Below are 26,998 nucleotides of genomic sequence, written 5' to 3'. Positions count from 1 at the left end.
CTCAGAAACTCTGAGCTCGAGCTCGAGCATTTGGCAGCACTTCCTGCACGTGTGGTTTTCCAGGACACATGAGGTGTTCTGGAGTTCCCACATGGCACAGGATGTGCTTGCGATGGGCCCCAGCTGTCCTGCCATGTTAGCCAACAGTTATTTAAACTGTTTGTTTAGCTTTAAGTCACTTTACTGGTTATCTGATACTTAAACACTAACCTCTAAAAGAAACTTTAACCAATCACTAAAACACACTAACCACTAAACACTATATCTACAAAAACACTTACAATAAACTAAACACTTACACTGACTTACCCTCGGTGCTAAAGGCAATTATGTTCTTAATACTTAATAAACAATTAGCTCTAATTTCTAGGCTCCGTCGCTCCTCACTATGGCGTCACTTTTTTAGTTTTCCCTTTGTTTGTTTCCCCTCTGCCGCACTGGGTCCATTGACAGGCTCTGCTGCTGCAGGTATTTCAAGCCTCAAGGTGGTAAATGATGGATAATATCCCTTCATAAACACTTCACTTCAACATTAAGTTATTTGAGAGTTTATCGCCATGATTATATTTCAGGTAATGTCCTGAGCCAGACATCACTAACTGTGATGCACAGTCAGCAGAGCCTTGTTGTAATGCACACAGACCTGAATCTGAGCAGCTCAAGTGCAGCCGCAGAGCTTTACACACACTTACTTTGATATAACCGCTAAGCTCCCTACTCCTCCAGCAGCTAACTTTTAAGGAGAGAGCAGTAGGAGTGCTTGTTTTTTGCCTTATATTAAGAATATTCTATTCAAGGAAGAGGTGCAACAGGATGCCAGGGCACTTTTGAAATGTTACTTCACACCGCTCTCCAGCTATACTGCAGCTATGCTTGGGCATCAGATCAGGACCATTCACCTCAGTTATTTTGCCACTTTTTGCTTTGATGTGCAGCCAAACTGCTAACCACCCAAGTTCCCTTCCTGACCCACACGCTAGCTGATATTGTAAATCATTCCCACTCCTCAGGTACTGTTGCTCTCCCTTTCAAAATCATCTTTATCCCCGCTCCTCAAAAAACCCACCCCCAACCTCTAGCTTCTTGCAAACTATCAAACCATCTCCAATGTCCTTTTTCTCTATAAAGTCCTTGAACATGTTGTCACCTCCCTTTTCCCCTCCCCTGCCATAGCACCAAAATGGCCCTAACCAAAGTCACAAATCAAATCCTCTATGACTGTGATTGTGATGCATTATCCCTCTTCGTCCTATCGACAGCCTTTGACATGGTCTACCTCACCTATCCAATTGTAGCCAGACCATCTCCAGCAATGATTCTCTTCCTGTCTGAGCACAATTATTTCCAGAGTCCCGCAATTATCTAACCTTGGCTTTCTTCTCCTCCTCATACATGCTCCCTTTTGGCGACATCATCCGCAGACAATGAGTTAGCTTCCACATGTATGCTGACAGCAACCAGCTCCACCTCTCCAACAGCTCTCTCAACCCTTCCACTGCCTCAATGTTGTCAGACTGCCTGTCGAGCATCCAGTCACCCCTTTACCCCAGCATTGGCAGCCACATCTTCATCAACATTCACCCCACCCTCTGGAATTCCCTCTCTAAAGATCTTTGTCTCCCCACATCCCTCTCCCCCTTTAAGATCCTGCTTAAAATCCTCCTCTTCTTACACTTCTGTCAAGAACTTTCGGACTTTTTTAAAGTTAAAGGCAGTATATAAATGCAAGTCGTTGGTATACTGTTCAAATCAAATTAGTCATTGTTTGATATTATGAAATGTGGAGTTATGCCCTTGGCTATGTTTCTGCACTGTTTCATGAGCTTCACTTTGCCTCACTCCTGTGCGGCTCCCCGGAGTCAGCGCCAGGTGCTCGCGCTGCTACTAACGAGCGCGTGACGCTCAGTCCGGGCTCGGCTCCCGGTATAAATGGCGCGCGCCCTCTGGGTGCTTTGGACCATTTCATTTATTGAGTGGCGGTGGGACTGCAGCAAAAGACACGGGCTGGGCAGTGGGGCGGGATTCGTACTATGGCGCGTGTCCTGTTATTTGGGTACGTTTTTCGCGATGTCAAAGTTGTACTGTTTAGTGGATTTCTCATCTTTCTAAAGGTTGCTCATTTGTTTAACAGGTTCATATTGTCGGTGGCTGCGATAGTCCCTGAAGTATGGATGCAAACTGCGCCTCCAGGTCAGATATCGTGCAGATCCCATGTGTTGTGTTGTCACATTCACTTGTGTTGATAGTGAAGGAATGTCCCTGATCCCTTTCTGTAGGTTTTCTGAAGACTGAATGCCGCGACAGTGTCTTTTGGGTTGGACTGAATAAGCACTTTCTTGCAGGGAAGTTCTGGCAGATTAACGTTGTTGGTAAGTTCAGCGCCGTTATCTTGGAATCTGTCTCTATCTAACGGTACTCGGCTCCTGGACCCGGTGGTGGTGTGGCGGAACCATGGGCTTCATTTTAGCACCCGCTATTGGGTGCGTTCCTGGCGCGGGGGCGGGGCTCCGAAAATCGGGGAATCCTGGAGCGGGTCCGGAGCTCTGCTCCAACCCGCCCACTCCGGGTTCCCCGCAGCTCCGCATGTGGGACTCCCGCAGGCAATTAAAGCCCATGGGGTGCCACTTGACAATATTTACTCAGGTATTTCAGGTCATTAACAGACCTGATTAAGGGAATATGTGAGGAGGGGTGGGATTTTAGAGACAACTGGGACTGTTTCCCATACTGGGAAAACACTCCCAGTTGAAATGGATGTGTTGTAGCTCTCAGCCTGTGGCAGCTGCAAAGGTCCATTTGATAGGTGGTGGGGTGGGGGGAGACCCTCGCTCATTGCAGGAGGCCACTCTGTCACTTTGGACAAAGTTTGGCCTCCACCACCCTTCTAACAATAAAATGCACCAACTTGCACACTTACCCCAGGGTCCAGAGACATGTACCTACCTTGCGGACCCCCTCTGATGTACATCTTCCGGATTGGGGGGGGCGGCCCCCCGCTGTAGCTGCAGTCATGACCTTCTCGGAGGGCGAACAGCCTCGCCGGCCACCTCTGCCACGTGGAGCTCCACAACAGAGTGCTTTGACACATCCACCTGCACAGCAGGAGGGAGGGCAACCGCAGAGAGATGCGTCACAGAGGGCACTACCCTCACCATAGGGTCCACAGACCGAGGCTCAGCTTCCTGGACCTCTCTGAGCAGCAGTGCACACGGAGGCTCAGAGTCACTCTACATGTAGTCGTGGACATCTGCAGCCTCCTTCATGCTGACCTGCTCCCGGTTGGCCCGAGTGCCATCTTCTTACCTGTCGCTGTCAAAGTCACCACTGCCCTCAACAACTTCTCCGCATCCTTCCAGGGTGCCACTGAGGACATCACCGACGTCTGTCGTCTGCACAAAACAGCCCTGCAAATACACCTACACCCACTCTGCAGTGACAGTGGGTGGCATCAATTATGGGTCTTCATTTTGATCCTCAGGAAAGGGCATTATTGCACAAACCAGACAAGATTTGCAAAGATGTGGCAGTAGTGGTGCCAATATAATATGTAATGTGAGTTGGTCAGAAATTAAATATGAGTAAAAACCATGACAAACCCTCAAACATCCTTCTTATGCATCCCCTTCATGCTCATGACATGTTTGCCTTATGCTTCCTACTGCACATATGTGATGCATGCCCTGTGGCTGCAGCACAGGTAGTGGCAGGTTGAGTGAGGCTGACAGTGAAACAGATGCATGAGGGGGTGAGTATGAGGATTGGGTTGAGTGGTAGTGGCGGGATGAGTACAGGTGAGTGAGTGCAGGTAAGATGAGGTTTGAGTGGGTATGAGGGGTGATGTGCCAGAGTAGTGTTGGCAGTGCAGAAGGAGATGTGGGGTGGGGGCAGTGATGTGGCAGACGGAGTGTAGGAGAATGAGTAAGTGTACTCACTTTGGCTGACCTACTTAGGTCATTGCAGCGCCTTCTGCACTGTATGCAGGTGGGTAATATGTTGGTGGTGCAGGTGACCTCTTCTGCCACCTCGAGCCAGGCCTTCCTGGTGGCAGAGGTAGGCCGCTTCCTCCTGTCTGCTGGGGTGGGGAGATCTCTGTCCTCCCCCTCCTCACCCCATCTAATGATACCTGGAGTGAGTCATCATTAAACTGGGGGAGCAGCCTTCCCCCTGGGCTGCTCCATGCTGTAATTTTTGCTATTTGTTGCAGCATCAGTCAGTGGAGGACTGCCCCTTTAAATAGAGCACCTCCAGCTGACAGAGCTTACTGCGCAGTCTGCCCGAAGTGCAGATCAGCAGTGGGGAACCCAGAAGACCAGGTAAGTGGATCCAATTAGGCTGCGATTGCGCGGGGGGCAGACTGATTTCGCCGGTCGCGTGGCTGTGAACCCGCAGCCCTGGTAACTTCGAGCCCATCTATCTGCACCGGCTCAGGTCCCACAATCTGGAGTTGTAACTCTTTCACTGCACCCTAAACTGAAGATCACTCCAATATCTGCATGTGCAGTAATCGTGCTAATATAGCCTTGGATTGTTAAACTTCTGAAATGCAAAAAACCCAAATCACCTTTAGCTCCAATATCCGTATGCTGGGGGATCGTAGCTTGGTCCTGTGCCACTATAGCTATAAGTAATGCAACTTTTTCATGAAGATGCATTCAGTTCACTTGATTTCTTTTTCTGAGATGTGAGGTGCTGGTTGACTTTTTTTTAAAAGTCATTGACCAGTAGTTAGTAGCTCAATCTGTTTTGTACATTTTTTTCCAAGAGTTGAGATTTGATATCTCTTAATATGACAATGTAGTGAAGTAAGTTGCACTTGAGGTTAAAACACTGCAAAATTGAAGGTGGGTGATCTTGTGAAAGTGAAGCTGAGCAACAAAGGAGGGTTGCAACAGTAGGGAGTCTGGAGCTATGACATTCTCCAGAAGAGTGGCCATGACTGCTATAGCTCCCAGAACAGATCTCTTTTGTTGGTGGTTTGCTCCTAGCAGAAATGTAGTGGTGTCCTACTGCTATGATCATATTTCTGATTTGTTGTTACTAGAAGGCTGTCATAAAGATTAAAATAACATTTGTGTGTAGTTGTCTAATTTGAAAAGACTTGAGCCTAAATTAGATACATACTACACCTGGCAAGCTCATAGGCAAAATGTAGTTTGTATGATGCAATAGGTATTCTGCAGTCATGCTTGTTTTAGGGGATTTAGTCTTGGTGGATTGATAACTATCTTGATGATTACTCTTGGTTGGCATGGATATGCTATCCTAAATTGACTTGGCTTCCAAGATGATTATTCATTTGTCATCAATACAATCCCTCATTTCTGGGGATGGTCAGTTTCATACCAGCTGATACAACAGTTTCTCAATACTGTACTGCATAGGGAGTGCACCCTTTTTTTTTCAAGGAAGAAATCACTTTCTTCCCCCCGCCCCCCCCCCCCATTTTTAAGTCTTGCTTTCTGATTTGCAGACTATTCACCAACAATAAGTGCACATAGAATTCAGTTTGGAGACTAACTTTGTTTTGGTTTGCTTTCTCAGATCAGTCTGGTTATATCTTTCCTGTCACACCAAGATTTGCATCCCAGTGTGGTTATACGATTGCTGTGGATCACTGGAGTGTTGAATTCCGTGCCTCTGTCCTTAGCTGTTGTGTCCATATTGTGGTAGGTAGATCTTGGAAATCTAGTGTGGAGAGATTTGCAAAGGACATGTTTTTAAAAAAAAAAATTAGTGCTTTGCCTTGACCTATGGACCAGTGAGATGCAAATGTTGCTGTTTGCTTCAATCTTAAAATGTTTATTGGATGCATTTTTCAAGGCAAATGCAGGCTACTGAAGTTTGAACTGTTTTTAAATGCTGTCTAAATTTCACCAAGAATCTTGTTTGGAGGCATATTTTCCTAGAACAGTGGACATAGGGGTGGGTGGGATGGCAAGATCACCAGAGCCCTACATCTGAATGGAGGGACATCCTCCCAACTGGAATCAAATGATGTTTGCGGTTCAGTGTGTACTGCATTAAAGGAGGATGTAGATGGACATCTTCAATTCACAATATAGAGGATATTGAATGGGAGTTATGTGCTCTCCTTAGTGTGGGAGTGCCTAATGAAGCTCTTCCAGGGTTGTTACTCCAATAGAGTCCTTCGTGCTTGAGAACAGTCACTGACACAAGCCAAAATGTAATGCTGATTTGCTTTTAAATGTATAATGAAATGGTTCACCAACTGTATTTTGATACCATTGATCACCTTTCCAATTTGTTTGTAGAATGATGAGCAATTCAACCTCACTATACAAGTACAAGTATCAGGAACTGATGGAGTAGCTTCAACATATATTCAAACTCTGTCTTGTATGTACTCTCCATGGGCTGCAAGGGAAATATTCTGTGAAGAAAACTACATGCAGGTAAAGACAGCAATACTGAATATCTGTCCAGACTGTCAAATATTTCAAAACTGAGAATGGAGGCTTCAAGATTAATGCAACACTTCAAATACAAATCACTGATTTATAATCTGTGTGTGTGCTTCTGGGTCAAATACTCCACATTGGCTCATACATCCTTGCATCAGGATTGATGTCTTAGTTGTAAATTAAGCTGATGGGCAATGTTTCTGATTTAATAAACAAAAACTAACTACCAAGTTGTGTATATCCAGTGGGTTCTCGTGGATAGAATTGTCTTCTTTCTGAAGATAATGTGTCCTCCTAATCCACTAAACTGCCTGATAGACCATGTGCCTGTATTTCAATAGGTGACCTTATTGAACTTGGGCAATGAGTGTTCCTGCCATTTTCCCAGTGACTCTACTGGAACTGTAGGCATGTAACTTGTTTCAGTAACTACAAAGATCTATTACACCAGGTTGAAGATTCACTAACTTTGTCTTGCAATCAATCATGCCCAGATCTCCGTACAAAGAAATATACCAACCATTGAGGAGGATTATGCCCAAGATGCTGAAGATTGGGCTTTAGTATTGCCAGAAGTAAGTAGCTTTTTTCTTTTCCCTCACTCACAGAAACTTGTACTAAAGATTTTCCAATATTGGAATGGAGGGAAATTGAACTCCCAGTACTCTATATTGCACTTGTAAATGTCGAACATATTTGTATGGTTTGACCATCTCCTGATATGAGATGGGAAGACTTTATTAGATCTGTTTATCTTGGCCTCACATTGGGTTAAAAGATGAGAATCAAAACTTGACCTGGACCCTTGATTTAACTGATGTGTGTGAAACATGCATAGAAAATGCTGGAACCACTCAGCAAATTAGTCAGTATCTGTGGGGAGATTAGATCCAGTTCTTCAGAACTGGAAGAAATCAGATAAGTTGAGGGAGGGACAACCAATGCATGCACAAACATTGAAGTGCAATGTATTGCATGCTGTCAACAGCCTAATTGTATTTTTTCCTCCTCGCCTCATAGCAAGTAGTTTAATGCTGTTTAAGCCATCTTGTAGATTAAGGGGACTTGTATTTTTCTGCCATACATCCATCAATACATGTTCCCCACCATGAAGTCGTGTGGCATGAGCATTTTTTTCCCTGTTAAGGGAGTTTCAACATAGTCAATAATTTTCCCTGTAAAATGCACATATTGTCTTGAATCCCCCAAAAAATGCAATGTAGTGGCCTTCTCCAATTAAATTCTTGAGTAAGGTTGCTGCTTCAATTAGCAATAAAACTGAGGAGTCAGGCTTATTGCCAGCTGTTTGGCATGCCTTTTGACAAAGCATGCCAAAGGTCATGTCCAGAGAATTTAAGCTTGTAACTTGTCCTGAAAAATGTAAAAAATCTCTTGACTCCTTTCCGATCTCCTTCAGCCCCATCTGATTTGACTACAATCACTGGTCCCTTTTCCTCATTAGATTCCTATATTCCTGAATTGTGATCTGATCTGATCAGCCACATGATGGTGTACTCCTGCTCCTATCTCATGGTCTAATTATTTTCAACTGGCCAACATGTGTAGTATTTTAATCCCAATCTGCTGGTTAGAGAGCAAGATTGCCAGTAATTTCAATGTAACATTCAAATTAGGGAAAATTAAACTTCTGGATCTCCACATATTTGACTTGGATATGATGTACTTCTGATTCTCTTCTATAGTTTTCCTCTTAACTGGAAAGACTCATCCACCCTTTTGTGGTCTCTACTGTTCATGTAGGCAAGTAGTGCAGGCAGTGGAATATGGCAAGTGGTATTTCATGTCCCTGGTGGTAAAAGGAGTATGACTGTGAAAGAAGCACATGAGAGAGGCTATGGCATCAACACAACAGTGTCTCGTATTTTGCTTCGTGCTCCATATCATGCAAATGAGGCTCAAATAGTCTTGGTAAGTTCACTAATCCTATTCTCCTTCAAGTGGTGCTTTGGGCCCAAAATTCTTGACTGAAGCATTCCTATAGGTAGGAGTTGAAATATTTTGGCTTTTCATGTAAATTTCCCTTTCCAATTAGGTCCAAGGTGTCCCCTTGTCTGTAATCCGATCGACCAGCTTTTACAAACGGCATTGGGTGATTCTGCTAATTGATACAGCAGTGGCTTGTCCTGTTGGTAAGAACTTGCATATTATGCTCTCAGTTGCACCAGACATTCTTCACCCTCTTGTCCCTATGGAAATGACTAGATCAAGCCATGCAAAACTGGATCCAGTTCTATAACAACTTTAAAGCAAAAGTGTCTTCCTTGTTTAGACTAACCTGGGCAGAGTTTCCAATTTCTGTGCTAGGGGTCAGCCTGTTTTTTTTCATAAAATAAACTTTTTTTAAAACAAGAAGCAAGCCATTTTCTGTCACTATCCAAGAATGTCACCATCTATAGTACTGGACTCTTGATGCACTGTGTAGGGGAGCCATCCATTGCTTTCAGAATGTTGTTTGCATTCTGTCTGGAATAATTGAAGCCACATTTTTTTCTTAAATGTACAATCTGTCAAATCAACAAAACTTTTTGTTTCCCCCACTTCAGATGGCATTACATTCACTGATAATATAATCACCTGGACAGTGCCAAGAATCTTCACTCCAATTGTGACCAGTGCAGTTCATCAGGACAACACCTCCATGGGAGTAAATGGCATCAAGTTGGGTCCTACAAGAATGGCAGAAAGAAATTATACCCTGAATAAAAATGATACTGCTCTTGCTATAAGAGTCCCAATTGGAGCACAGGATGGATACTATAAGGTTGGTGACAAATTAGATTTTTGCATTGCAGATGGAAAGCAGATATATTGTCCACAATAGATAACCTTTGGACAGGGATTGCAGCCCACAATGTTGTACCTACTTGAAGAAAACTCCTTCTGTAAATGTGGCAAATCTATGATTGTTGCTATTATGGTATTGGCTTCTGTATATTTGGAAGCAGAGATACAAAATGTTCACTCTGGAAATGTCTTGCATATTTTGATATGCAACCAGCAGATTCTGTCTGAAGGCAAGCCATCCAATTCCCACAATGTGGGTTTGGCTCTTCAGGGTTTATTTATCACCCAGTCATCTTTAAATCTAGGGCTATTTTGTTGAAATTAAGCAAGGCAGAGACTCTACAGACAGTTAACCACCCCCTCCTCTGTCCACTTTACATTGCAGCTTAATGTAGCTGATTTCAACTATCTTGTCATGTCCCCGAAGCCTTGTTAAGGCTATAGCATATCATATTTCTGTTCATTAACTGCCAGATTCAACAGTAAACAGACTTTTGCCTAAGCTGCAGGTAGTGAAGGGTTTATTCAATCTGAAGTTGAGAATGTGACTTAAACAAGCAAGCTTAAAAAGTGGAAGGTTTTTTGGCCCTTGTTAGACATTTCCTAGAATTCTGGCTCACTTACAAGAGTGGTTTGTGACTGAACCTGAAGAAAATAGCCACATTTTACATTTGTCTGTTATCCGTGTTTAAATTCTGATGTAATGTCACTCCGTTCTAATAGCTGAATTGTTACCTTGCTTTCAGAGCCATGTGGTGGATGGACAGTATGGTATCAAATACAGCATTGACTTATTCTTGGAACACCTGTGGGAAGATGAGGCATGGGGATGGAATAAAATCAATGTGATCCATCCAGTCACCACTCCCTTTATTCCTCAGCCTCTTGTTCTCACTGATGGTATGTAGTGTGGTCTTAAATACAACTGGCATAGTCTTTCCTAAATGGGATGTTCTTGGTTATTAAAATTGACATGATCTGGATCATACATGCAAAAGTCCGATCTTTCAATTTATTATTAATTCCTTGGATGTGGGCATCACTGGCAAAGCTGGCATTTATTGACTATCCTTAATTGCTCTGAAAAGGTGGTGGACTGCCTTGATCTGCTGCAGTCCATGTTTGGAAGGTGCTCCCACAATGCTGTTGGGAGTTTGCTGGGTTAAAATCCTGGATGATGGATCTGTATGTCCAAATCAAGATTGTGTGTCACTTGGGAGGAGGTGTTCCCATGCACCTGCTGCCCTTGTCTTCCGAGCTGGTAAAGGTCACAGGTTTGAGAGGTGCTGCCAAAGAAGCATTGTTGTTAGTTCACATTGCATCACTGTATACCAAGGATGGATTTTTAAACTAGCGGCTGATATGCTGATCAAGCAGACTGATTTGTCCGCTAACAAAAATGGCATGGTAAATTAGTAATCCATAGTGCATGGCTTTGAACCAAACAGCCATTTGAATCCTTTTGGGCTCATGGGAGTTCTGAGAAAATGCCTGCTTCCACAATCTCATGCTACTGGCAAATAGTGTGACCTGAGTCAATATTGCATGTGTCCTGTCTCTGCCACTACTATGAAATGCCCTTGTCCCCATCAAAACTGCTGCAGTTGAATATATGGATGTCAGATGTTCCCATCATGCTGGATGGATTAAAATCCAGGCCCCAAAGGTGAAAATGCCTTTTTCTAACTCTCTGCTCCAACACACTGTTCAGTGCTTGTTTATAGTAATGCATCAAGTATCAGTCCAAGCTGATCAATTCGGTTACATCACTTGTTCACTGCATGGGCAATTGATGTTTCATGCAGATAAAGACCAATTCACACACCTGTGACTTAAATGGGTTTATTATGCTGCTACATAAATGTGTTCCAGATTGGAGTTCAACTTTTCTATGTCTATTCCAGATACCATTCCTGAGCAATGGCTATTCAATGTCACACTAGGCAACTTTCTTCCTGATGTGGAACTAAAAAAGCTTACTCTGGGCTCTCAATCCTTCCCTGTGGATGAAGAAAACCAGATATTTAATGTGTACAACTGGACTACCACAAATGAGACAACCCTAAATAGAATCTTCATTCTCGAAGTTCCAATGGAGTCACCAGTTGTAGACCGAAAGGTAATGGAATATTGGTGAGAAATGTGGGTTCCTACATGGCCTGAAATGTTGTTGACTCTTTGCTTTCTTTTTAGTATATAGGAAATGGTGTTGAACAATACACCCTTGACATCATTTACACCCTGACTGTGGTACCAGAAAATGTAATATTCACACATACAGCTCGTTTAATCCATAAACATAAAATAGGTAAGTTTTTCTCCTTGTGCCCACTAAGTCAGGAATGCTTTCTTTAAAGGCTTCAAATAATACTGTGTTTACTTTAGTACTTCCTGTGGCAAATGGCTTTTGTGATGAAGAAAACATGACACTGGTGATAACCCATGGAACCTTGGATCAGTACTGGATTCCTTTCATTGGCAATGTACAGTTAACCCGTCACTCTGCTGAGCAGAATGGTTATATGCTGAGAGATAATGGCACCCACTTAATACTTGTTGTTCCACATGATGCAGCTGAAGTTGTCCATGAGGTAAGCTGCTTTTACCTAGTCCCTCTTTTGGCTTTTAATTTGAGCTGATTCTGACTAATTGTGGTTTCATTACAGGCAATGAATAACCAAGGCCTTAGAAACAGATTTGACTTCAGACTGAAGGATAATAAAACCCTGGATGTGCTGACCAACTTTTCTGTTTCCTGCAGCTTTTCTACAGCAGACTTCATAAGTAAGCTCTTTGCTTTCACTCATATCCAAAGCCTGGCTTGCATGTTGATATACTGACTTTTTTTTCTTCTCTTAGCTTGTTTGCCAAATGGAAGAATGGTCATTACTGCTCTAAAACTTGAAGCATTGTTGGGAATAGATGCTGCCAAAATGATGCTGAAGGATAGAAGCTGCAAGCCAAAGGAGAGTGATGAATTCAAAGCTGTCTTTGAATTTTCTGCCAACTCATGTGGCACAATTAGAAGGGTAAGCTAACTATGGCCTTCTGTTGAGTGACATAAGCTGGAGGCTACAGGAAGGGCTCAGCAAGCATCTAGTAATTGACTAATTGGCTTCTCTTGTAGTTTGAGAAGAATTACATGATCTATGAGAATGAAGTGGTGTACTTCAGAGAATCAGAACCAACTGGTGACCCAATATATCGGTAAGAATCTGAGCAAAGGCCTTTCCTTTTTGTGGGTATATAAATAGTAAATAACATATTTGCTCCTTTTTTAGGCTTGCCATATCTTGTCATTACCACATAAATGACTCCCTGCATATTCAGTTTGAACACCAAGTAAATCCTCTGCCAGCTGTTGTACCTGGATATGGACCTATTGTCTTAGTTATGCAACTTTCCAAAGGTAAAGCTCCTAAACTACAGTTCTATACTAGCTTCCATTTTAAAATAGTTGTACCCCACATGTCCAGTATGCAATCATGAGTGAATATCCATGATTGCTTGATGTTGAAATAGGAAGAGCTCTTTTTTTTTGGCTTGGATTCTTGCAGATGTGTTGTATTCTAACCTGTATGAAGAAGGTGACTATCCAGTAGTGAAGTATCTGACTGATCCCCTGTACTTTGAAGTGCAACTGTTGCACATAGAAGATCCACAAATTGAATTGTTCTTGCAAGATTGCTGGGCAACTGCATCACCAGACAGAAATGATATTCCACAATGGCCAATCATTGTCAAAAGGCAAGTATGAGCCACTTCTTTCTGGAGAAGGTGGGGAGCTAATTAACTTGAATAACTAACTAACTTTTTTTAAACAGCTGTGAGAACAAGGCTGACGTGCATATGACCATCTTTCATCCAGTAACCAGTAATGAGAGGGTCAGATACCCCACTCACTACAAAAGGTTTGAGGTCAAGATGTTTGCTTTTACTGTGGGCAACCTGAATACCATAGTGGGACAGGTGAGGATTGCTTCAGATAAACATGTTGGTCAGTGCTTTCCACATAATGTCCTGCTATAATAATGCTGTACTTTTATTTTAGGTGTACTTTCATTGCAGTGTAGTCTTGTGCAGGAAGGACCCAGTAAGTGGGCAACTTTGCCCTGGTCAATGTATACCAGGAAAACAGAGGCTGGGTAAGGTATTAAGATTGGAATAAAACTTGTGGTGGTGCCTGTTGCATGCTACTGACAAACTGTGTAACTGCAGGTCGAAGTGCAGGTGCAGAGCACAATCTGCAGGGATCTGTATCATCAGGAGTAGTGGTGATCGTGGCAGAAATCCCTACACTGGAAAGCAAGATTGTGACAGGTGAAGAACCTTTCTTGAGCTAGTCCCAGCAGTGATTTTGAAATATATTTGCTGACTTGTCTGGCTTTTTTTCATCAGATATCGCAGTGAAGTCCTACTCCTGGCCATTGCTACTGATTGGAGGTGTAACAATAATTGTTGCTTCTATTGTTCTTGGAATTATTGGTCACAAATGCCAAATGAACAGATTATATTAATCTTAATTAAAAACAAATTTCTAATTTAAATAGTGTGTTTCTTTTTTATTCGTTCATGGGATGTGGGCATCACTGGCAAGGCCAGCATTTATTGCCCTTGAGAAGGTGGTGTTGAGCCACCTTCTTGGCTGGTTTGCTAATCCATTTCAGAGGGCAATTAAGAATCAGCCACATTGCTGTGGGTCTGGAGTCACATAGGCCAGACCAAGTAAGGACAGCAGGTTTCCTTCCCTAAAGGACATTAGTGAACCAGATAGGTTTTTACGACAATCCAGCAGTTTCGTGGCCACCATTACTGATACTAGTTTTTTCCAGATTATTTAATTAATTTAATTATTCCCCAGCTGCTGTGGTGGGATTTGAGCTCATGACTCCAGATTATTAGTCCAGTCCTCTGGATTACTAGTCCAGTAACATAACCACTATGCTACTGTACTTTGTCATTGTTATGACATTAGCCAGAAGCACCTGATGCAGTAAACTGCTTGGATGAAATCCTGAGCAGAGCTTTTTACTGTGTTCCCTAATTGCTATCTAGCAGAAATGACTAACAATTGTAATTAGGAAGCAGTGAGGATTTTGTATTCTTTTGCAGATTGGGGACACTGAGGCCAATTTTTTTTTGGGGGGGGAAGGAGGGGTGAAGAAAGGAGGAATTATAAAATAGTAAGTACACTTTTTAAGCAATTCTTGAACTTTCAATTTAATCCCAATTGACTATTTGTTTACAGGTTGTTTTTGCTGTCCTAGTTAATGGCACCACAGGAGATGTTAACAAAATTGATCAATTCTATGCAAGCTAAGGCAACTCTGTCTCTTTGACTGGTAGACACTATTTCCTGTAGTGCCTAATGGTCCTTTTAATGTGGGGAAAGGGTGGGAAAGTGGAGTTGAGGTAAAAATCAGATCAGCCATGATCTCAATGGCAGAGCAGGCTCGAGGGGCCAAATGGCCTGCTCCTATTTCTTATACAAGTATCTATTAGACCATACAATTTTCTGTACGTTTGTTGAAATAGGACTTTGTTGCTTTTATTAAGTATATTTCAGTTTAATTGGACCACATGTTGGATTGTAGTAGTGGTGCCCTTCTAAAGGATACTTCTGGCAGGTTACATCGGGGCAACTCAGTGCTGCCCCTATTGGTCCAATTAAAATAGGCCCAAGTCTCCCTCTTGCCTTTGCCCATTAAATGATCACTTTATGCTAACCCCTGCCCACATTCTTTCCAATGCAAAATCATAAAAATTGCTGAAGTATTTTTGCCCCATGAACAAATTCTCTAGCTAAATCTGATTAGTGGTACCTAAACATTGTGTGTGTATACATGTATTGGCCCAGTCATTTTATGAAAAGTTACTTAAATTCCTTGGTCAAATCCCACTACAAAAGGATTCTAATCTTTTTTAAATAATTGTCTTAAATGTATGACAGCATATGTGTAGTTCCTAGGATGTGAGATGGGCAAGGTTGTGCTTGGTGGTATCATTTAGATGGCAGAAGATTATGGTGAGGTTGGTGTGATTGAAGGTGAGGACAAAGGGACGCCTCTTCATTTTATGAGACAAACGGATACGAGCAGAGGCATAGGAAATGGAACTGACATGGTCAAAGAACTTGTCGGTCACTGGAAGTGCTGTAAGAACCATAATCTAGGTGGTTGTGGTGGGCAATGGGCTTGCAAGCCCTTTGCCAGGAATTAAAAGCAGTCTGGGAAGAGAAGGCAGAGACCAGGACATTGGCCCAGATTGTTCCCTTAGTGGTGAATGAATGGCACCTGCTGATCATTAGACTTGAAATTGCCCACATACTATCCATGGGCTTTTGGGTGCTGGCAGTTCCTCTACCATTTGCACTGATAACATGAGACCTGTTAGGCTCACCATTTTTGGCACAGAATGCAGGTGAAGTTGGAAATTGGAAGGATAGTTAATGAAAGGTTAAAGGAAATTTTAGGGTTTTTTTTCAGCTGATTGGGATAGCATACAGTCCTTTTTGTGAATCTTGTAGAGTTGGAGAACAAGAGTGGATGAAGCAGGAGAGATTTCCAATTGAGATGAGAGGTAACTAGGGAAATGGTTTACAGTTTGGTAGCAGGAGATAGGAGTCATTTAATAGTTAGCATTCAGCCAGGTAGAGGTCCTTCCACCATATGAGAACAGTGCCCCTTTTGTCAGGTTAGATGATGGGGCAAGAATTAAAAGACTGGAAAGCTATGAATGCAAAGGAGATTAACTAATGGGAGTAGAGAAACTAAGGCATCCAATATCATGGCAATTCTCAAAGATGAAGGCAAATGATCTAGAGGGAGGTCGCCAGAGTGGAGCAGGGGACAGATTTATGTTGAGTCAAGCCTCCTGGATTAAAAAGCATATGGTAGAAGATCTGTCATGTCAATCTCGGAAGTGATTTGAGGTGCTGGCATTGGGGATGAAGCCAAGTTCTTTGCTGAAAACAAATCATTTGGGGTCAGAAAGGGGATGGTTAGAGGGTAAGGTTAAAACCAACAAGAAGTGAGTTAGAAGTTGTGGGGGTCAGAAGAAAGTGAAGGGAAAAGAGGAGCGTGGGTTAGGATCCAAGAGTTACTTTAGGTTCTGGCCCTTACGACCTGAAAGGAGGAAAAATAATCAGTTATAACTGAACTTTCTAAACCTATTTCACACTACATACAGGTCAGAGGCTGGGTGTTCTGAGGCGAGCGACTCACCACCTGACTCCCTAAAGCCTTTCCACCATCTACAAGGCACAAGTCAGGAGTGTGATGGAATACTCTCCACTTGCCTGGATGAGTGCAGCTCCAACAACACTCAAGAAGCTCGACACCATCCAGGAAAAAACAGCCTGCTTGATTAGCACCCCATCCATTGCCAAGGCTTCTTCAACAGCACCTCCCAAACCCACGACCTCTACCACCTAGAAGGACAAGAGCAGTAGGCACATGGGAACATCACCACCTGCACGTTCCCCTCCAAGTCACACACAAACTCGACTTGGAAATATATCGCTGTTCCTTCATCGTCGCTGGGTCAAAATCCTGAAACTCCCTCCCTAACAGCACTGTGGGAGAATCTTCACCACACGGACTGCAACAGTTCAAGAAGGTGGCTCACCACCACCTTCTCAAGGGCAATTAGGGATGGGCAATAAACGCTGGCAGCGCAAGTGATGCCCACATCCCATGACCCAATTTTTTAAAAAACATTCACTTTTTACATGTATAGATGAGAGACTTTGAGTCATCTGCAGTATCAGTGGAAAGAGACCAGTTTAATAAAACTTTGCAGAAAGGAAAACAGACTAAAGTTCAAGCTGCTCTGCTTGGAACAAGTTGTCCTTTCAATGTTTAATAGTAATCATTCATGGTGACTCTGGTTTTATCTGCTATTAACGGCTCTCTCCATGACATTGCTCATAATACATCAGAGGATACATTCTTTTAATCACAGTGCCCAGTGTATCACCGGGGCTACTGGCTCACAGTGACAAAGTCAAATAGTGTTTTCATTGTGTAGTAGTCTGGGATTTTTATTAGTGTTTTGGGAATCGAATTATGCAATATGTCCAATTTTCTCTGAAAACTAAATCAGTGGCCTTGATTACATATTCAATTACCCATGTATTCAATATTTATTTCTATTTAAACACAGATCAAAAAGCCCACCGACTCCCACAGCTTCCTTGATTACATTTCCTCCCACCCCGATTCCTGTAAGGACTCTGTTCTATTCTCCCAGTTTCTCCATCTCCGTCTTATCTATTCTGACAATGCCACCTTGCACACCAGTGCTTCCAATTTTTCCTCACCCGAGGACTCTCCACCAGTCTGGTTGACAAGCCCTTGATCGTATCCATCCCATTTCCCGCACATCACTCCCAGAACCACAATAGTCTCCCTCTTGTCCTCACCTTCCAACCCACCAGCCTCCACGTTCAACGGATCATCCTCCGTCATTTCCGCCACCTCCAGCGCAATGCCACTACCAAATACAGCTTCCCCTCCCCTTTCAGCATTCTGTTGGGACCTTTCCCTCCACGACACCGTGGTCCACTCTTTCATTACCCCCAATAACTGCTTCCCTTTCCCCCGTACCTTCCTACAAGAGCCACAGGAGATGCAACACCTGCCCTTTCACCTCCTCCCTTCCCACTGTCCAGGGCCCCAAACACTCTGGGTGAAACAGCAATTTACTTGTACTTCTTTCAATTTAATAAACTGTATTTGCTGCTCACGATGCGGTCTCCTCTACATTGGAGAGACCAAATGTTGATTGGGTGAATCGCTTTGCGAAATGCTTCTGCTCAGTTCCCAAGCGTGACCGTGACCTTCCTGTCGCTTGCCATTTTAGTTCTCCGCCCCACTCCCACTCTGATCTCTCTGTCCTACGCTCTTCCAATGGAGGCTCGAGGAACAGTACTTCATTTTTCGATTAGGCACTTTACAACAGTCCAGACTCAACATTGATTTCAATAACGTCAGATCATAACCACTGCTCCCATTTTTTTGTAAACAATTTTACAACACCAAGTTATAGTCCAACAAATTTATTTTTAATCCCACAAGCATTCGGGGGCTTTCCCCTTCCTCAGTCGGTGTGGACCGCCTGAGGAAGGGGAAAGCCCCCGAAAGCTTGTGGGATTAAAAATAAAATTGTTGGACTATAACTTGGTGTTGTAAAATTGTTTACAATTGTTAACCCCAGTCCATCACCGGCATCTCCACATCATGCCCATTTTTTTGGACAGCGGGTGCTGGTAATGGTTCTGCTGTTGCCATTTACAGCTCCCCTCGACCCATCTTTTGTTTCTTTACTTGTCGCTTTACCACTCTCCTTGCCTTGCACCATCATCCCATTTGTTATTTGATCACTCCTGCCCTCCACCCTATTTCACCTCTTTTGTTCTCTCCTCCCAACCCCCCTCCCCCCACTTTGGCCTGGCTCTGTACTTGCTTAAAAACTGTTAACTCTTTAACTTCCAGTTCTGAAGAAAGGTCTTCAACCCGAAACGTTAACTCTGTTTCATTCTCCATCGATGCTGCCTAACTTGCTGAGTATTTCCAGCATTTTCTGTTTTTATTACAGATTGCTGATATTGTTTCATATAAAAACCCCTTCTGGCACAGTTGTACTAACATTTTTTGCATTGATATGCAATCATAGAATCATAGAAGTTACAACATGGAAACAGGCCCTTCGGCCCAACATGTCCATGTCGCCCAGTTTATACCACTAAGCTAGTCCCAATTGCCTGCACTTGGCCCATATCCCTCTATACCCATCTTACCCATGTAACTGTCCAAATGCTTTTTAAAAGACAAAATTGTACCCGCCTCTACTACTGCCTCTGGCAGCTCGTTCCAGACACTCACCACCCTTTGAGTGAAAAAATTGCCCCTCTGGACCCTTTTGTATCTCTTCCCCTCTCACCTTAAATCTATGCCCTCTCGTTATAGACTCCCCTACCTTTGGGAAAAGATTTTGACTATCGACCTTATCTATGCCCCTCATTATTTTATAGACTTCTATAAGATCACCCCTTAACCTCCTACTCTCCAGGGAAAAAAGTCCCAGTCTGTCTAACCTCTCCCTGTAAGTCAAACCATCAAGTCCCGGTAGCATCCTCGTAAATCTTTTCTGCACTCTTTCTAGTTTAATAATATCCTTTCTATAATAGGGTGACCAGAACTGTACACAGTACTCCAAGTGTGGCCTCACCAATGCCCTGTACAACTTCAACAAGACATCCCAACTCCTGCATTCAATGTTCTGACCAATGAAACCAAGCATGCCGAATGCCTTCTTCACCACCCTATCCACCTGTGACTCCACTTTCAAGGAGCTATGAATCTGTACTCCTAGATCTCTTTGTTCTATAACTCTCCCCAACGCCCTACCATTAACGGAGTAGGTCCTGGCCCGATTCGATCTACCAAAATGCATCACCTCACATTTATCTAAATTAAACTCCATCTGCCATTCATCGGCCCACTGGCCCAATTGATCAAGATCCCGTTGCAATCCCAGATAACCTTCTTCACTGTCCACAATGCCACCAATCTTGGTGTCATCTGCAAACTTACTAACCATGCCTCCTAAATTCTCATCCAAATCATTAATATAAATGACAAATAACAGCGGACCCAGCACCGATCCCTGAGGCACACCGCTGGACACAGGCATCCAGTTTGAAAAACAACCCTCTACAACCACCCTCTGTCTTCTGTCGTCAAGCCAATTTTGTATCCAATTGGCTACCTCACCTTGGATCCCATGAGATTTAACCTTATGTAACAACCTACCATGCGGTACCTTGTCAAATGCTTTGCTGAAGTCCATGTAGACCACGTCTACTGCACAGCCCTCATCTATCTTCTTGGTTACCCCTTCAAAAAACTCAATCAAATTCGTGAGACATGATTTTCCTCTCACAAAACCATGCTGACTGTTCCTAATTAGTCCCTGCCTCTCCAAATGCCTGTAGATCCTGTCCCTCAGAATACCCTCTAACAACTTACCCACTACAGATGTCAGGCTCACTGGTCTGTAGTTCCCAGGCTTTTCCCTGCCGCCCTTCTTAAACAAAGGCACAACATTTGCTACCCTCCAATCTTCAGGCACCTCACCTGTAGCGGTGGATGATTCAAATATCTCTGCTAGGGGACCCGCAATTTCCTCCCTAACCTCCCATAACGTCCTGGGATACATTTCATCAGGTCCCGGAGATTTATCTACCTTGATGCGCGTTAAGACTTCCAGCACCTCCCTCTCTGTAATATGTACACTCCTCAAGACATCACTATTTATTTCCCCAAGTTCCCTAACATCCATGCCTTTCTCAACCGTAAATACCGATGTGAAATATTCATTCAGGATCTCACCCATTTCTTGTGGTTCCGCACATAGATGACCTTGTTGATCCTTAAGAGGCCCTACTCTCTCCCTAGTTACCCTTTTGCCCTTTATGTATTTGTAGAAGCTCTTTGGATTCACCTTTGCCTGATCGGCCAAAGCAATCTCATGTCCCCTTTTTGCCCTCCTGATTTCTCTCTTAACTCTACTCCGGCAATCTCTATACTCTTCAAGGGATCCACTTGATCCCAGCTGCCTATGCATGTCATATGCCTCCTTCTTCTTTTTGACTAGTTGCTCAATCTCCCGAGTCATCCAAGGTTCCCTACTTCTACCAGCCTTGCCCTTCACTTTATAAGGAATGTGCTTACCCTGAACCCTGGTCAACACACTTTTGAAAGCCTCCCACTTACCAGACGTCCCTTTGCCTGCCAACAGACTCTCCCAATCAACTTCTGAAAGTTCCTGTCTAATACCATCAAAATTGGCCTTTCCCCAATTTAGAATTTTAACTTTTGGGCCAGACCTATCCTTCTCCACAGCTATCTTAAAACTAATGGAATTATGATCACTTGTCCCAAAGTGATCCCTCACTAACACTTCTGTCACCTGCCCTTCCTTATTTCCCAAGAGGAGGTCAAGTTTTGCCCCCTCTCTAGTCGGGCCATCCACATACTGAATGAGAAATTCCTCCTGAATACACAACAAATTTCTCTCCATCCAAGCCCCTAATGCTATGGCTGTCCCAGTCAATGTTGGGAAAGTTAAAGTCCCCTACTATTACCACCCTATTTTTCTTGCAGCTGTCTGTAATCTCCTTACATATTTGCTCCTCAATTTCCCGTTGACTATTTGGGGGTCTGTAGTACAATCCTATCAAAGTGATCTCTCCCTTCTTATTTTTCAGTTCTACCCATATGGACTCAGTGGGCGAACCCTCGGATATATCCCCTCTCACTACTGCCGTGATGTTCTCCCTAATCAAGAACGCAACTCCCCCTCCTCTCTTACCTCCTGCTCTATCTTTCCTATAGCATCTGTACCCTGGAACATTGAGCTGCCAGTCCTGCCCCTCCCTTATCCATGTTTCAGTAATAGCTATAACATCCCAGTCCCATGTACCCATCCATGCCCTGAGTTCATCTGCCTTGCCCATCAGACTTCTTGCATTGAAATAAATGCAGTTTAATCTAGACTTCCCTTGGTCTTTGCCCTGCTTTCTCAGACCATCTGTCCGGTCATGTTCTGTACACTCTCCCTTACTGCCTTTTGTTTCTGTCACCATTTTATTTCCCACTGACTTCCTGCATCGGTTCCCATCCCCCTGCCACATTAGTTTAAACCCTCCCCAACAGCACTGGCAAACACTCCCCCTAGGACATTGGTTCCAGTCCTGCCCAGATGCAGACCGTCCAATTTGTACTGGTCCCACCTCCCCCAGAACCGGTTCCAATGGCCCAGGAATTTGAATCCCTCCCTCTTGCACCATCTCTCAAGCCACGTATTCATCTTAGCTATCCTGTCATTCCTACTCTGACTAACCCGTGGCACTGGTAGCAATCCTGAGATTACTACCTTTGAGGTCCTACTCTTTAGTTTAACTCCTAACTCCCTAAATTAAGCTTGTAGGACCTCATCCTGTTTTTTACCTATATCGTTGGTGCCTATATGCACCACGACAACTGGCTGTTCACCCTCCCCCTCCAGAATGTCCTGCAGCCGCTCCGAGACATCCTTGACCCTTGCACCAGGGAGGCAACATACCATCCTGGAGTCTCGGTTGCGTCCGCAGAAACGCCTGTCTATTCCCCTTACAATCGAGTCCCCTATCACTATAGCTCTGCCACTCTTTTTCCTGCCCTCCTGTGCAGCAGAGCCAGCCACGGTGCCATGAACCTGGCCACTGCCACCTTCCCCTGGTGAGCCATCTCCCCCAACAGTATCCAAAACGGTATACCTGTTTTGGAGGGAGATGACCGCAGGGGACCCCTGCACTGCCTTCCTACTCTTCCTCTGTCTGTTGGTCACCCATTCACTATCTCCCTCAGTAATTTTTATCTGCGGTGTGACCAACTCACTGAACGTGCTATCCACGACTTTCTCAGCATCGCGGATGCTCCAAAGTGAGTCCATCCGCAGCTCCAGAGCCGTTCAGTTGACCATAAGGATACTTATGCTTAAGGGGCACAGGGCACCAGAATAACTTGTTGATAATTGTTCAAAAATAGAAACAGTTGATCCAAGGTGAAATGTGCATTACATCCTCTAAAAGTAAAAATCAATCAAATGGTAGCACAATCAACATTGAGCAATCGCACAATCCCAACCCCCCAAAGGTATGACTTTTATTCGGCCTTCCCTTCTGAAAAAGATTTATTGATTTTTGTTTCTTTTACATTGGTGTAGCAGATTGCATGTACAAGTAGAAGACCATGAACTACAGATTATAGTAGATAGTGTGAAATTGCATACTAAAGTTTACATTGTTATGTCATGGAATGGTTTTAAAATTCTCCTCTGACCTACCACCCATTTTTGGGGCTGCAAAATAAATTCTTAAAGACCTTAAATCTGCCATAAAAGAAAAAAAACATTTGCATTGCTCTCACAAAAAACTGCCAGGTTCCTTTAAGGTCCATCACAAGCCTGCCCTGCCATCTCCCAAAAGTTGAAAGTAGAAACAGAAATTAAATCACAACTCTATGGGGGTGAATTTCCTCAGGTCTTCTCCTGCTCCACCACCAAAACTGAGATGGAAGTTCAGCAGAAACCCCGTTTACCACGCCTAAATGGCGATCCCGCTGAAACTCGCGCGGCGGAGCGGGAGAAGCCCCGGAAAAATTCACTACCTATGTGATAAAGGTATCTTTACTTTCAACAGCCCCATTCACATGGAAGTACCTACAAAATTAATTCTCCCTTTCTACAACTCTTTGTGCCAGCTACCTTACTTCCTAATCTCTAATCCTATGAAATGCTCCGAGTGAGATGAGATTGAACGTTGGGTGACTGGGACGGTTTCCATATAAAGCTTTAGAGACCTGTGGTGACTCTTATTTCAGGATAGCTGCTGTCCCACACTGGGCACTTGCAGTAGTAAGGGGGCTTGGACCCATCTCTGAAACTTCCTCATGAAAGGATTGAATGGGTCTTTATGGAGGTGGGGAGATTGCCACTCTCCAGAGACAGTGACATCTGCACCCACTCCGTGCAGCCCACTGTTACTGGGCACAGTTTCTGAGATGCTACTGGTCAATGTCAACACAGACTGACTAGTCTCAAATCACATGTTGGAAGCCTGAGAAAGTATCATGTTCAAATTACTGCCAGCTACCACTCTGGGAGCCACCAATGTCCTTTTATGGGTCTTGAAGCTGAAACATTATCCCAGGCTGTCAATCGCCAAGGTGTTCTGCAGGTCATGAGAACCCACCTGCAATATGTTGCAGATTCAGGTAGTGGACACCTTCCATTTATCCATCATCTCAACCATATGCATGGAAACCATCTCCATTACCTCCAAGTGAGATTGATGATCAAAAGCCATTGTTCCTTTGAACACTGGGCCCCTAGGCTCCGCAGCCAAGGGTAGTCAATTCTCCAACCCCACCCTCCTCTCTTGCAGTCCCAGGTTCTCACTAGCGCTCAATGATGCATTCAGTGACAACCCTTCTGACTGTCTAATTCTTTATGAGTGAATGTCTCTGGGCTGGTGTTTGTACAGGTAAGATGCCAGGACAGAGCTGTGGATCTGGAAGTATCATTCGAGTGACTTTTTCCCCCCCTCCAAAGCACCCCTCTGCTGTGAAAGATAGAAGAGTCCATTTAGCTGTACACAGTGACATTTGCTCTTAAAGAAATAATGGGTGAGTGTAAGAGTAGTATAATACTTTAGCAAAAAGCTGAAACTACATATGGTGAGCTTTATTCAGCCTTTACCAGCCTTCTCTTGCCAGCTTATGTCCAACCTTACCATTGCCTGTACAACTGTCTATAGCCTCCTCTTCCTTGAGGACTCAGTTTTCAGTGATGGTAGTTCTCCATTATCATTCTGTGGTGCTGAATGTATGCCACTTTGCTTAGAGGGAGAAGGCAATGTTACAGGTGTGTGAAAGCCATGGAGACTTGCCCCATATGAGGTTATTTATACCATGCAGTGAAGTTGCCTTGTCCCTTCAAACAGGGTGTCGTTTGGAGACTCACAGAAGCCCTTGTAGCATGTTTGATTAAAGAAGGCACCGAGTGTTTGCCCATAAGTGGTAGTTAACTGACAGCCCTTTTTTGTCCAATAGAAACATACCAGGCAGTTTAATATGAAGTTTTGAAGCCTGTTATTTTTTTTCTCCCCTTCTCCAGGCACAAAACGAGTTTATGCAGGAAGATCAGGAAAAGGAAGATTGCCTCAAGACAAAGCTTTTACTAACACTTCAAGAATTTAAAGACTAGGACCAGGTCATTACCACCTCAGTTCATCAAGGAGGAACCATTCCTTGTCTCCCTCCTGTACCAGGTCCATCTTAAATCATCCATGTTAGGCACAGCTATCACTAAGCACATTTCCTATCACTATCCAAAAAGGAAGCTAGCTCAGGTTTAATCATGAAGCTTTAGGTTGCTATTGTAATGACAAAATACCACTAATGGATTGGTCAACACAACAAAAAAAAAGTTTGCAAATAACTAAAATGAAGATTTGGGAAGTTTTTTTTGGCAGGGGAAAAAAAAAAGTGATCATCAGAGATGCTAGCTCCTAGCATAAAAGGAAAGAGCTGAATCATCTATGAACAGCTTTGAAACATACATATAATATGCAATGTAGTCTCCAAAAAAAGGTAAAACATCCTACTTGGAAAGAAACAGGCAGGAAAATGGGAAAAGACAATTATAGGTCTGAAGTTGCTTGAAAGACTAGCTAATATTGTGACTGGTATCAGTGACTATACTATTGCTACAGTTTGTTGTAGTTAGAACAGTACAGGAGGACCAAGAAAGAAATTGTAGAGAAGGGATGGAAGATAAGAACAAAGAAAGGTTAGATGGCATACTTGCTAACAGAACACATATTTTGGAAAAAATATGATCATTCAATCCACATTTAAAAACAACCACCTGTTGGGTGAAAATAAAGTCACATCTAAATCTGTGGTAAAGTAAAAGGTGCAGTTTATTAAAACAGAGCTCTGGGAGAAGGGTCTCTGACCCCACGGTCTGTGAGAGCACCTTCTCCCCGATCAACAAAATTCACAAGCTTATACACAAGACTGGAGCACACCGATAGCAGTTACTACATTAATTATTCCTTAGCCAATCCGGCTCCGTGGCAACATTCAAAAACAACCTAATTATATCTTTACATCGTTAGATAAAAGACAGAACTAAAAGAAGGCTTTTAGCTAAGTTTGTCCAGTTATCAGGACAGTAGGGTTTATTTTTGCTGTAATGTGGCTTCGGCCGATCTGAGTCAGTGACTCATGATTGGACATGGCTCAAAGGTTAATCAAATATACCCTCCATACACCCATGTGACAGTTGCTACTTCGTAACCCGATTGTTCTGCAAATTTTAACCTTGTCTTCACATGCTTAATCACTTGTAGTTCAGTTTCTGACCATCTGTTCCATTTGTTTTAAAAAGTCTCAACTGAAACTAAGTTGTTATGCTGTGTCGCTCGACTGCAACTCAGCTGGTTCAAATTCCAACCCTTCACCACCCAAAATAGTGGAGACTGCTTGGAGAGTCACTAATAGTAGGGATTGATGCAGAAAATGAAGTATCCTTCATTTGAAGCAGCAGAGTAAATATTCTGGGAGAAAAGTTCACTCCATCAACATGCTCATCTTTTCTTGAAGTGTGAATACATTTGAGACCACGAGTTGCAGTCAAAAAAAACAAGTACAGCAGTCAGGTCAAGTAGAGTTGGGGCAGGGGGAAGAAAAAAGACTAAAGGCAGAAAAAAAACCCTTCAGCATGAAGGGGAGTTAAACGCCCAGGCTGATTTCACTCAGGGTAGGAGGGGAGAAAGCAACAAACTGGTGATATTCCATTTTACGTGTATTATGTGGAGAAGGCTGGAAGGTACTATTCTATAAACAAAATGGCTTGTTCAGGTGGTTTTGGTGCTGTATACTCCCAAACGGTTACCATGTGACATTAGAAACCACCAGCAATGTCACAGCTACTATACAATGACTCAATTGTGTCTACGAAATTTATGTTGCACATTTCCATGAAGGTAGTAAATTCAAGTCTTCAACAACCATAGCCACCACTAAAGCAGATTTGGAGCTTGTGCAGCACAAGTCAGTTGTAGCCTCCACCTCCTTCTAGCCATACTGCAAGGGAGATATGCCACAGGACAACCCTCCATGATTAAGGTGATCAACTATCATTTGGATACTAGGCTGCTT

General features: G+C 43.4%; 1 protein-coding gene across 1 annotated transcript; it reads left to right on the top strand.

The window, feature by feature from the left end:
- Positions 1 to 1,966: 1,966 nt before the first annotated feature.
- LOC137321371 (uncharacterized) lies at positions 1,967 to 13,774 on the top strand. Its single transcript, XM_067983756.1, has 22 exons — positions 1,967 to 2,053; positions 2,132 to 2,190; positions 2,277 to 2,369; positions 5,542 to 5,666; positions 6,273 to 6,413; positions 6,917 to 6,997; positions 8,184 to 8,351; positions 8,476 to 8,572; positions 8,987 to 9,204; positions 9,974 to 10,127; positions 11,132 to 11,346; positions 11,421 to 11,535; positions 11,613 to 11,818; positions 11,894 to 12,011; positions 12,087 to 12,256; positions 12,355 to 12,434; positions 12,509 to 12,636; positions 12,785 to 12,974; positions 13,052 to 13,196; positions 13,279 to 13,372; positions 13,446 to 13,547; positions 13,626 to 13,774. The coding sequence occupies exons 1-22, from the start codon at positions 2,031 to 2,033 to the stop codon at positions 13,742 to 13,744; spliced, it is 2,841 nt and encodes a 946-aa protein (XP_067839857.1). The 5' UTR covers positions 1,967 to 2,030; the 3' UTR covers positions 13,745 to 13,774.
- The last annotated feature ends 13,224 nt before the right edge of the window (positions 13,775 to 26,998 follow it).

The sequence above is a fragment of the Heptranchias perlo genome, chromosome 5 (genome assembly GCF_035084215.1).
Source record: "Heptranchias perlo isolate sHepPer1 chromosome 5, sHepPer1.hap1, whole genome shotgun sequence".
Taxonomy (NCBI): domain Eukaryota; kingdom Metazoa; phylum Chordata; class Chondrichthyes; order Hexanchiformes; family Hexanchidae; genus Heptranchias; species Heptranchias perlo.
The sequence above is the reverse complement of the archived record's forward strand: the minus strand, read 5'-3'. Positions and strand labels throughout refer to the sequence as shown.

Coding starts and splice junctions, on each gene's coding strand:
- LOC137321371 (XM_067983756.1), top strand. CDS start 2,031: ATGGCGCGTGTCCTGTTATTTGG. Junction 8,573..8,986: donor AGCAGTGGCTTGTCCTGTTG/GTAAGAACTTGC, acceptor CCCCCACTTCAG/ATGGCATTACATTCACTGAT. Junction 13,197..13,278: donor TGAATACCATAGTGGGACAG/GTGAGGATTGCT, acceptor CTTTTATTTTAG/GTGTACTTTCATTGCAGTGT.